Source organism: Molothrus ater, chromosome 6 (assembly GCF_012460135.2).
Source record: "Molothrus ater isolate BHLD 08-10-18 breed brown headed cowbird chromosome 6, BPBGC_Mater_1.1, whole genome shotgun sequence".
Taxonomy (NCBI): Eukaryota; Metazoa; Chordata; class Aves; order Passeriformes; family Icteridae; genus Molothrus; species Molothrus ater.
Window position 1 is genome coordinate 24,951,428 of NC_050483.2, and position 12,476 is coordinate 24,963,903.

Consider the following 12,476-nt stretch of genomic DNA (forward strand, 5'->3'; position numbering starts at 1 on the left):
CAGAGGTGACCCTGTGGAGGCGTGCCATGGGAGCCTCCAGGAACCCAGCTAGCGTGGGACCTGCATGTCTGGCTCAGCACTGGGGAGAAGGCCTGAGGCTGAGGGATGCAGACCACAGCCCTAGTTTATGAGGGTGTGGTGTCCAGTAAGAGCAGAGAAAAAGGAGGTGTAACTCTGTTTGTGAGAGGCCAACCACATGGAACTGCTGCTTGTGGTGCCTCACTGCCACCTGATGTGCAAACTGAGTTTGGGAAGACCTCTTGTGTCTTGTAATAGATCCCTCTGTGTTGCAAGCTGTCCTGTACCCTGAGAGATATTTCTCCAATGCTTCCAGAAAGTGAAGCTTTTATCTAATATGCAGTATACAGTATACTCACACTGTGGTGTATAGCACACATACAGTGTATGCATATACACCTCTGCTCATTTTATATAGGATGAAACCCAAAGGGTTGTGTAAGAGACTAGTCTTTTTGGTTAATGTCATTGTTATAAATTCTGCTAGTTTAAGCTAGAGGGTAAAACTGTAAATAACAGTTGTTGGCACACCAGAACATAAGAAAACTCCAGGTTATAAATACTATTTAGCGACACAGAAACAGGGTCCAACACAGAAACCTGGGATAAACTTGCAGAGCAAGTCTAGTGTAGTTCAAGGAGTACCTTACGCTGGATCCCCTTATGCTGTGCCTCAATGATCATTCTAGTGATAAAGCCAAGATTTTGCTACCCAATGCTACACAGAGCCACAACACAGGAGATTTTACAGAGTGTTTTAAACCAGATAATTCCCAGTTGCAGTCAGTAGAATTGCTCTGGCAATCAGGACTGATTCTAGTAGGGCACACTGCTGCATTAATGAGGTAATTTCTCACACATGTAGCTGCACACAACAGGACAGTGTCACTGAAAACTGGGAAAGAAAACCTTCAAACCAGAGTTACAGGTTGGAAAGCCACCACTACTTTGTTACAGTGCCAGGTTAATGGGGGGTAGGGGTGTCTCTGCCTGTTATGCACACTAAGATTCACATTTCTATTACCTATATACAATTTTTTATATGAGTATGTATTTACATTCCAAGAAGTTTACAGCTATTTCCAAGCAGCCTTCTACACCTGCTAATTAATTGTGTAGGTCTTATTACGACGCTCATGTACTAGGGAAGGGTTAATTAACCCTAGTGGTCATTTGAGGGATCTCTAGTGGCCGTGTGGGACGCCAGCCCATCTCTTTTTAGCCCTCTTTGGTGGCAAATTCAAGTTTTGATGTTATATTCAACAACAAACCCAGAGCGTACATCCCACCTAGAGGAACTTGTGGTTATTACTGGCGTATAAAAATGCTGACTTTGTTTATTCGAGTGTGCCCTTTCTTCATTCGACATAAGCCTTTCGGTATCCGCGGCAGTGAGCTGAAGCGGCGGGCACCGCGCGGAGCCCAAGGCCCGGCAGCAAGGGCACAAGCCGACCGGCCAGCTCCGGGGGAACACCGGGGACAGCAGTGTCGGGGACAGCAGTGTCGTGACACAACCAGGCCGCCAAAGTCCGGCCGCCATTGCTGTGAGGCAGCGGCCCCGCCGCCGGCTCCGCCCGGCCCGCGCATGCGCAGGCGCACGTGCCGCGGGTCAGCTGAGCGCGCCGCGCTCGGGCCGCGCTGGGCCATGGCGTCCATCCTGGACGAGTACGAGGACTCGCTGCACCGCTCCGTGTCCGTGCCGCAGAGCCGCGCCACCGTGGGCATCCCGCACTCCGGTACGTGTGCCCCGGGGCCTCCCGCGTGCGGCCTTCCTGCCGAGAGGGGGAGGCGAGGCGGCAGCTCCGGGTGGGGAGCAGGGCACGCCAGGCTGTGCTGCCTGGAAGAGGTGTGTCACTGTGTGCGTGTGGGGCAAAGCATTCGGCTGCGGCTTGTCTTCCCCACGGCTTGCTGTGGGAGGTGTTTGGAGACGGGGAGCGCTCCATTCCTGGCTGGGCAGCGTGCTGATGCAGGCCAGCCCAGCGAACCCGCGGTGCTGTGCTGTGTGGGAGGCTGCGGCCGGAGGGGCTGCGGGAGCAAACGCTGAAGGGTGCGTGGAGTCGCAGGTGCCCGTGTGTCACAAATTACACCAGCCACACCTCAGCCCTGTGCAGCTAGAGCTGTGCTAGAGGGTTATGAACACTCCCATCACTTCTCCTTTCTGCTCCTCTCTGAGGAAGCCTCGCTTTACCGTGTTATGGATGTGTGCACAGCTGTTCCTGCACGGAGCTCCTTCCCTAACCCAGGCGCAGTTTACCAAAGACTTCGTTTCTCTAGAGTGGTTCCTTTGGCTGACTACACGATGGCGAGGTGACCAACAAAGCAGTCTGTATCACTGCTACACTTTTCTGTCAAGGGATGTGAGGCTTTGCTATACTGTACTTGCTCAGTGTGGTGTCCCATCAGTGTCAAGTAATGGTGTGATGACCAGTCCGTTTTTTCTTTCATGTCAGAGAAATTTATTTCATTATTATTCCATGATAAATTCAATATTTATTAGGTTCAATAACCATTTTATACTAGATGTCACCTCTCAATGTTTTTTTGGTGTGCCAGGGAAATGTAGGTTATGAGAGAATTCTGTTGTACCTGGTATTTTCATGGTAGTACCAGCTGCTATGCAGAGCTGGTGGTTTTGGGTTACAAGTTTGGAAATACCTGGACACATTCTTTCAAGTTTTTTTCCTGGTATAGTGTTGCCCACTGGTAACCTCTGGGGAAACCAGGTTGTGAGGTTTATCTATGTGCTAAGGATTTAACAAAATTCTGCCATACTATGTATATTATGGAGTATAAAGACACTGACACAGTTACTCTGAGTCTAGATATTGAAGTAGGTATGTTCCCCTTGTTTGTTTTGACATGCTTGGTTATTTCATTGTGCAATGTTAGATACAGAATAAGTGGCCTGAATAGGTGTTGTGCAGAACAGTGTTAGGACAAGTGGTGTCACGGAAAATAAATTTTTCAGGACTCAGCTTTTCTTCTTGACAGCTGCAACACTGTCTTCAGTCATGGCTGTCTTACAGTTGAGAAATCTGCCTGTTTGCTCACAGTTGATATTGGCAGAAGAAGTTTGGGAAACTGCTTAATTGCAAAGGCACAGCCTAATCAGGATTTCAGTTATTCTTAATTAGACCACACAGGCAATCTTTAATAATATTTGGGTTGGTAAAAGTTGTGGGCAATCTGAAGTGTAAGTAAATTTATATTGTAAAAAGATACAATAGTTACCTTCCTGAAAGCAGTCCTTAATGTTAGGTTTGCAATTTTGGAAGATGTTGAAACTTATTCCTCAGTTTCAGGGAGGCATTCCCTGTGCTTGTTTAACTGCAGGTACTGTTTCTCGAGGTTGTAGATAAACAAGCAGTGACTCTGTATCCAGCCTGAAGTCCTGCTGCATTGTGAACTTCAAGTACTGTAGCTCTAGCTTTGAAAAGCCTGCTTTGACCCACTAGACCATACTGGTGATCTTAGATCTTTGGACAGATTAAAAGGTCTGAGGAAATCGGTAGCTTTGCCCAGAAATCAGGGTGTGAAATGATGCAGTAGAATCTTGATTAAACAGAAGAGGGACATTGGGGGCAAGATGAGGGAGGAGACTGTTTGAAAGGAATGAATGTTATAAAATAGTCATCTCCTTTGTATAGAGAACTGTATATTAAGGAAGCTCATCCTTCTCCTATTAGGGACAATAGCTAAAATCCTCATGTTAATGGTGATGATCCTATGGCTGTTATAAATGTAATGGATACAGGCCTAAAGAGCCCAGAATGCTGAAATCCAATACTTTGGCTTGAACTATGACAGAATTAAACCATAAACAGCTTATCCTTAACTCTAAACCCTTACCTCTGTACAGGTGCTATTTGTTCCCTTTCCTTCCTGCCTCTGAGATTCTTTGCTGAGTCAACCTTGCTTTGCAAGGTGACAGTCTGAAAAAAATTTGAGATTACCTGGATGAATGTGACTTGATGATCTGGTAACGTGGATTTTCCAGAGTAATCCTTTCCTTTTATATATATATAAAAATAGGTATTTATTGGTTAGCTGTGATATCATGTGAATCTGTACTTTGGGAGCTTTTTGTAAGTGTTTTGAACTGCAGTTCATACCAGCAAATTTAAACTATGACATTGCAGCTCCCTAATCTGGAAAGAAGAACATCAGTTCCACTTAACTGGAAATAAAGGAATGCACACTTGTGTAAATGGGTAATGTGTAAGGTGTGGATCAATGCATAAGAAAAAAGCACATGCAAAAGGCTGCCTACTCAGGTTGTGATTGCTTTGTCTCTTCCTGCATGTACACCTTTCTTCTGGAAAAAGTGTATTTTAAGGATTCTGCAGCTGGTCTAGAGGAGAGGCAGAGGCAAGGAGAAAGCATTGGTGGAATAGACAATTAAAGGATTTGCTTACTAGTAGCAGGCTGCTTTCCATGACTACATTGTCTTTCTCAACACCAGTAGGGCTGGAATTAGAGGGTTTTTTTCCCTCTGTATTCCTGCTCCATGGAGCACACTTCCTTTTCAGTAAAACTTGGAGCAGGACACAATCCTCTTAGTATTTTAGACTGTATTTTGATGTAGTTTGGGGTTGTTGTTATGGGGTTTTGTCTTATTCAGTTTCTAAGTGTTCATTCACATTCTTTCTCCAGGATATGTCAACGCACGACTGGAGAAGGAAACACCAATATTTAACAAGCAGAGGATTGATTTTGCTCCTCCTGAGAAAATTAACAGCTTAGTGGTCTCCTCTAACCAGCTCTGTATGAGCCTTGGGAAAGACACCCTTCTCAGGTAATGCTGCCTGAATCCTGAAGTTATTGTTTGTTTTTCCCCTGCCTTCTTTTTTTCCCCTAAGTTGTTAGAGAACTTATGTTTGCAAACTGGATAAAAAGCCGCAAGCTCAATATGAAAAAGAGGTGAGGAGTTACAAGTATGCAAACTTTTGTTGGTAGCATGGTTTCATGGTTTCTCTTTGCAGGATTGATCTTGGAAAGCCAGATGAACCTAATCAGGTAGAGCTGGGACGCAAAGATGAAGCCAAAGTCTACAAGATGTTTTTGGACCACACAGGTGAGGCAGTGCGTGATGGATATCAGACAGTGAACACAGCAGAGCAAGTGCTGGTGAAGGAGTTCTCTTTCTGCTTTGTGCATAAGGAGAACAGATCAATCTTCCATGAGCCAGAGTCTTTTCCAGGGCCCCTCCCCACTGGTTTGCCCTTTTGCTATTAGTAAAGCACAGGCTTGTGCCTGCGTTTTCAGACTCTGAAATGAACACATGCAATTAGGCTGTTCTAAGCAAGGCTAAAACCAATCAAAGGAAAGTTTGCAGTCACTCTCTGCTGTATGGTTTATATAGGAATTTTTAAAAAGGGCCATAAAACATCTACAGTTCACTGTAGCCTAGACTGATTTTAAAAAACTAAACAAAAATTTGGAAAGAGATGCTCATATCTCTCGCCAACTGCCAGGGATAGGAGGGAACTCTGGGAAGTGTTTATCCTTAGAACATTTATTGAAACAGAATACCTTCTTGCTAAAGCATCTGGTACCAGTTATTTAACATTGCAACATATGGACTACTGTTCTGATCCAGCATGGAAATCCCCCACATTCCCATGAATGCCTGGGAAAGTCTTGGATTAAGTATGTTGATATTGGAATTTATCAAATGTTAAGATTAGAAGCTGCGGGAATTTGGCTTGCTTAGGCACAGTCTTGATTTGTTCTCTCCTTCTCCCTCCCGTACCCCTCTGCTGTTGGCAGGCTCTCATCTCCTGATTGCTCTGAACACCAGCGAATGCCTTTACCTGAACAGAAGTGTTCAGAAAGTGCGGGCACTCTCCCGCTGGAAAGGACACTTGATTGAAAGTGTGGGCTGGAACAAATTTCTTGGTTCAGAAACCAATACAGGGCCTATCCTGGTGGGGACATCCCAGGGGCAGATCTATGAGGCTGAAATCTCTGTCAGCGAAGGAAGCCTCTTCAGCACTAACCCTGACCAGTACTTCCGACAGGTCTACACTCTGGAGGAGGAATCTGGACCTGCCCCAGTCTGCTGCTTGGAAATTGAACGAGGTCTAGAAGGGAAATTTTTTATTATAGCCACCACTAGGAAAAGACTCTTTCAGTTTGTTGGCAAAGTGCCTGAAGGGACAGAGCAGCAAGGCTTCAGCTCTATATTTGCTGTGCATGCTGACCATCTGCCCAGCTTTCGGGAGTTTCCAGCCAACCTGGGTTTCAGCGAGATAGCCTTTTACACTCCGAAACTGCGTTCCAACCCACGCTCCTTTGCCTGGATGATGGGAAATGGTGTTCTATATGGTACCTTGGATTACAGTCGTCCTGATTCAATTCTGAGTGATGAACGGGTCTGGGTTTATCCTCCTGACATTGACATAACTGTGAACAAGCCAATATCCATTGTGCTTACCCAGTTCCACTTTCTGTTGCTGCTGCCTGACCGGGTGAAGGCTGTCTGCACTCTGAACGGACAGGTTGTTTTTCAGGATCTGTTCCTAGAGAAATTTGGCTTGCTGACACGCATGATTAAAGATCCCACAGTCCAGCAGATATGGATCCACACTGAGAAAGTGGTGTTCCGCTACCATGTCCAGCGGGAATCCAGAGATGTGTGGAAGATGTACATGAATATGAACAAATTTGATTTAGCAAAAGAGTATTGTAAGGACCGTCCAGAGTGTCTTGACATTGTGTTGGCCAAAGAGGCAGAGCACTGCTTCCAAAACAGGAGGTATCTGGACAGTGCCAAATGTTATGCACTGACCCAGAACTACTTTGAGGAAATTGCTCTGAAGTTCATTGAAGCCAAGCAAGAAGAGGCCCTGATGGAGTTTCTGATTAAGAAGCTAAGTAACCTAAAGCCTTCGGAGAAGACACAGACTACTCTGCTGACCACGTGGTTGACAGAGCTGTACCTGAACTGGCTGGGCATATTGCAAGGAGATCTCTCACAGCGGAATCTCTATTTGGATACACGGGAGAAGTTCCGCACTTTCCTGAGCAGTCCTAAAAACAAGGACTGTCTTTTTAATAATCGGGCATCTATTTATGAACTGTTGGCAAGCCATGGCGACACAGAGCACATGGTCTACTTTGCAGTCATCATGCAGGATTACGAGCGTGTAGTAGCTCACCACTGCCAGCATGACGAGTACGATGAGGCTCTAAATGTGCTGTCCAGGCACAGAGACGAGAAGCTCTTCTACAAGTTCTCTCCGGTTCTTATCCAGCATATTCCCAAGAAGGTGGTTGATGCTTGGATTTCTATGGGCTCTAGACTGGATGCCAGGAACCTCATTCCAGCCCTTGTTAACTACAGCCAGAGTGCCAGCACCCAGCAGATCAATGAAGCCATCAGATATATGGAGTTCTGTGTGTACCAGCTGGAGGAAACCCAGCAAGCCATTCACAATTACCTGTTGTCTCTTTATGCTTTGTGTCGGCCGGACTCGTTGCTGTCATACCTGGAGCAAGCAGGAACCAACCCAAACAGGATCCACTACGACCTGAAGTATGCACTACGCCTGTGTGCAGAGCATGGGCACCACCGTGCATGTGTCCACATTTACAAAGTGATGGAATTATATGAGGAGGCTGTGGATCTCGCCTTACAGGTGTGTGTGTATCTGTGCATGCTGTGATACATAGGAATGTAGCTTGTTCAAGTTACCTTGAACAGCAGAGCATTGAGAGGAGCTGGACGGACTCACTGGTATCAAAGCGGTGTAGCTGAGGCTTGGAAAAAAGACCTGTCTCTGTTAACATTTTTCTGTGCTTTCACAACTGTTTCAAGTAGGCAGCTGACTGGCAAGGCATAACTGAGGGTGGAGGCATGGATACTACAAGGAGGAGCACTGTCTGTCTCAAGCTCAGTCTCTGACATAAAATACCTTCAACATATCTGCATTTATGCAAGATTTGTATAGCTATTGCTAAGGATTCTAATTACCTATTCATAGCTTTGGTAATTATCACAGAAGTCTTTGTCAGCTCAGTCTGACCTTCAGGGAGATGCTGGATTTTTTTTTCCTATTGGAATTGCTGTGTCTTCGCTGAAATGTGGGGCCAGCAAAGATACTATAACATGAATTTGCCCTTTCTGTGCTGTGGGGTAGCAAGCTAATCTTCAGTGAGGAGTGCTGGTAGAGAGGAGAGTTGTTTGCCGTGGAAACATGGAGCAGGCCAGTAGTGCAGTCCTAGGCAGTGAGATAGCAATAGAGATAGCAATTTCTAAATGCCTCTTAAAATGGACAGCAGGCTTTGAAGTTGAATGGTGGATAAACAAAGAGGGAAGCTTAACTCTGTTTCCTTGTCTGTCCAACTTCTAGGTGGATGTTGATCTTGCCAAGTCCTGTGCAGATCTTCCTGAAGATGATGAGGAGCTCCGGAAGAAGCTATGGTTAAAGATCGCTCGCCATGTTGTTCAGGAAGAGAAGGATGTCAAGAAGGCAATGGCCTGCCTCTCCAGCTGTGCCCTGCTGAAGATTGAAGATGTGCTGCCATTCTTTCCAGACTTTGTCACTATTGACCATTTCAAGGAGGCAATCTGTAACTCCCTGGAGGATTACAACAAGCACATCGAGGAGCTGAAAAGGGAGATGGAGGAAGCCACGCAGAGTGCCAAGAGGATCCGAGAGGACATCCAGGAAATGAGAAATAAATATGGCTCTGTGGAGCCTCAGGAAAAATGTGCTGCTTGTGACTTTCCACTTCTAAACCGCCCTTTTTACCTTTTCCTGTGTGGGCACATGTTTCACTACGACTGTCTCCTTCAAGCAGTTTTCCCTAACCTTCCTGCCTATAAGCAGGCAAAACTTGAAGATCTTCAGAAGAAGCTGGCAGCTACCAGCCAGCCATCCAAGAGCCACCATCGTCCCAAGGATGCAGACACCATTAGCTTGGGGAAGGGGCAGCAGAGCCGGGAACAGATCAAAGCTGACATTGATGACATTGTGGCAGCTGAATGTGTGTACTGTGGTGAGCTGATGATCCGGTCCATTGACAAGCCTTTTATTGATCCCCAGAAATACGAAGAGGAGATGCAAAGCTGGCTGTAATTTTCCGAATCTTCAACTGTCAAACAAATTGTGAAGCTTCTGTGCTGGGGATATAACCTCCAGGAGCAGGAACACAGTGACTTCTGTGCAACTCTAAACAAAGGGTAGTGCAGTCTTTTTACCAGGGTTAGGGAGAACTAGTCTTGATAACTGGGGAGATATAGCTATGGCTGTCTAAGAACTTTAACAATACTTAGAGCTAACCTACTGGAATATATTTAGCAGATGTTTCTGCTTGCAGTTCTTCTGAGGTTCACAGTGTGAAGCTAAATGGTGTGCCTTGTTGTCCAGAAGGAATTAGGAACAGCCTGTGATTTATCTGCCCTGTTGTGTGGTATTTGTTTTGGTGAAGACGAGCTGAAAGAGAAAGGTAGTGAAGGCCACTAAGCAATGTAGTCTTCGTTCGTAATTTTCAAAGCTAAAATTGCCCTGTTTCCTTTTTGTTGTGAGTCTATAACCACATACATAGAAAGAACATGAAAGGACAGAAGCTCTTACATATTAATATTTTGTAAACATCATGCTACACAAATACATGTTTCTACACAATGTGATACAAGAATGTGTATAATTTTCAATTATTCAATTATACAATCTTACAGGAAAATTATAAAAGTAATTTGCCTGCAATTCAAGGTGTATCATTCTCTTTCTCATAAGCTTTATGCATGAGACCAGGCACATTTGGATTTTCTGTAGGTACTGTTTCTCAAAATGCCTGTTCACCACTCCTCTTTCCATCCTATTTCTATTATAACTGCCTTTGTATAGTGGGTCTTGGTTTTCTCTTCACCCCAAACCAAAACTGATAGATGCAGTAGAAAGGTTTCAACTGACACTCTGCAAGCAGGAGCACAATCTGTTTGTGTATCTTGCTGTGGTTCTCTTCTGCACTTGAGCATTAGGCTCAGGATCTAGTCAGGGGTTTGCTCAAGGGTAGTCTACAGAAGTGTTCTGTTGGTGTGAAATTTGCTTTGCCCTTTGAAGCTAGTACCTTGTGCCTAAACAGTCTTTTGCCTTCCACTTTTTGGAGATGGCTGCATGTCAGTGCATCTATTTATTACTCCAACTTGGAAAATTTTTCCCAGAAGGTAGCAATCACTATGTTGTGAGTGAGAGAAGAAAAAATTGTCATTAACAGTTTAGCAAGGATTCCTTGTTTTGTTTTAGGAAAATAAGATTTTAATTAGGTTTTGCTGTTTGGGACTGAATCACAAAGGTAGTAATTGACAGAAGAATTGAATGTTCTAAAAGACAAAATACAATTCTTGTAATTAAGGCAATAGAAAACACTGTCTTCTGAAAAGCCACCTCAGTTCTTTCACATGAATATGTGTGCTTGTCTTGAATACCTCTCTCAATCTCCTAACCACTTACCCTGCTTGTAGGGTTGTAGAAATGGGTCTTCATGTTATTGTAGGAGAATATGTATTGGTTTCCTCAAGGATCTGACCTAAGAATTCTGAGTTGAGAGCTTCAGAAGAACATTTATGTTTTTGTTGGGAGCATCAGCCTGGAACAAATTAATTTTATCTGTGTAAAATGACACGAGTAATAAAAAACAGATATGAAAGTAGGAAGACCTGAGGTTTCAAGATCCTCTGTTCTTTGATGGAGCCATGGGATAGGCAGTCCCATTAGCACCTCGTGGTGTGTGTTTGCTGGCTTGTCAGAAAGCACTTTTTCAGAAAACCCACATGCTGTAGTTTTCTTTGGCTTTGCATAGCCTTTTGCTTTAAATAAGTTGGTGGGTCTGGCAGAAGGATTTGTGTTGAAAACTAAATGTGATGTCTTCTGAAGTTTACCATTAAACCTGTTATAACTGGCCATTCTTGTGAATCATCATCTTTTCCTGTAAGCAGTGTGATATTTAAGGTTGTACATGTCATTGCAAACCAACAGTAGCCTCCCACCCAAACCAATTTCTGGTCAAAGGTAAGTGGCTCTTTTTCTGCCCTTTAGCAGAACATGGGTATCAGCTCATTCTGATGCAGGGGTAATTTCACACTATTTTGACATGTTCTTAACACTAGTTCCATCTCTTTTGGGTTTTTACAGGATGCTTTCTTGATATATTAGAATTACTATAATCTTCCATTCTTTTCCTGTTTGTGCTAGAGAAGTCACATCACTAAATAGACCATTGCAGAGTGATCTGCTTGTCCAGAGTATTGGAAGAAGCTGTGGGAAATGAGGCATAGCAAGTAAATAAAAACCCTCTAGTCTTTGCCTGAGATTGGGTGGTGGGGAAAGGCACCTCTGATTCCAGTCATGGGTATTAATAGATCTCAGTTAACAAAACTAGAACTATGGATTTTGTAATGACTAGTATGCAGTATTCTCTGAGGGCTGTAGGCACACGCACTAGATACATGTACCACAAATCTCATTCTTCCTCACCATTGTTAAGTGAAAAATCATTTGATTTGTTGTCAAGGTTATAGAGAGTGTTACTGCTGGCAAAGACTGCAGTAGTGATTAAATGACTAGTGCCAGTAATACAAAAAGGTACATAAAGGTATCTTCCAAACTTTCTTTACATTGTCACATGCTTCAAAAAGTTTCAGTAACCACTTACCTGTGCTTCTTGGCAATTTTGCAACATCACTCAGTGAAAAAGGTAAGAGGGTTTATTTTTTCTTGGGAGGGGTTGGGTGGGTTTGTGGTGGTGGAAGGAAGCGAACTGCTTACTGTTCTCCCATAAATCTAATCTTCAAGATCTCTTCCTCTTTGCATTCAGAATAGCATTTTTATCTTTTCTCCTTGTAACTTCAGCACAGTTACATTTTAGAACTTGCAGTCCTTTGTATGTATTTTAAACTATGAATGAACTGTACCAGCTGTTAAAAATTGTGGCCTTGGGTCTTGTCCTTGTCTGTGTGAATAACTCCTACCACTTGGCCTCATGCAGCTGAAGAACAGCATAACCAAAAGGGTGTGGGGAAGCCCCAGCCCTTTGTACCCAGAACAAATATCTGTAGCTCCGTCTACACTGAAGAAATTCAGTAGTGTGGGCAAGGCCTAAAGCAAACTTGTGCCTACTACATGGCCTCTCCTAGGCTTTGAGCAAGGGATAGGGGGAAATGCTCTGAGCTGGGGGAGACAGTGGTGTGTGTTTTGAAAGAGTTTGTAGAGAATTTCAGGTGCACTTCCTGTAGTTGGCCGCAGCTAAGTGAAATGCTGAAAGGAGTAGGTTCTGTCTCCTTTCTAAAAATGGATGCCCAGGCTGGGAATTTAGAAAGGCAAATTGTTAAAGGAGCCACTAGATGTCATTGCTGTCCATTTAAATACTGGGGTTTGCTGCAGACAGCTGAAAGCGTTCTGTAGCAGAAGGAAGAATGGCACAAAAGTGAGGAACTGAAGCAGGATCCCAGT

At 44.3% G+C, this 12,476-nt stretch overlaps 1 protein-coding gene across 1 annotated transcript; it reads left to right on the forward strand.

Moving 5' to 3' along the window:
• Positions 1-1,644: 1,644 nt before the first annotated feature.
• On the forward strand, positions 1,645-10,928 carry VPS18 (VPS18 core subunit of CORVET and HOPS complexes). The gene is made up of 5 exons (XM_036384463.2): positions 1,645-1,754; positions 4,672-4,813; positions 5,001-5,092; positions 5,788-7,658; positions 8,373-10,928. The coding sequence occupies exons 1-5, from the start codon at positions 1,664-1,666 to the stop codon at positions 9,099-9,101; spliced, it is 2,925 nt and encodes a 974-aa protein (XP_036240356.1). The 5' UTR covers positions 1,645-1,663; the 3' UTR covers positions 9,102-10,928.
• Positions 10,929-12,476: the final 1,548 nt, after the last annotated feature.

Bases quoted from the DNA above. Each gene is read 5' to 3' on its own strand.
- VPS18 (XM_036384463.2), top strand. From the start codon at position 1,664: ATGGCGTCCATCCTGGACGAGTACGAGGACTCGCTGCACCGCTCCGTG. The intron at 4,814-5,000 runs GTAATGCTGCCT...TTCTCTTTGCAG, and splicing joins GGGAAAGACACCCTTCTCAG to GATTGATCTTGGAAAGCCAG. The intron at 7,659-8,372 runs GTGTGTGTGTAT...TCCAACTTCTAG, and splicing joins CTGTGGATCTCGCCTTACAG to GTGGATGTTGATCTTGCCAA.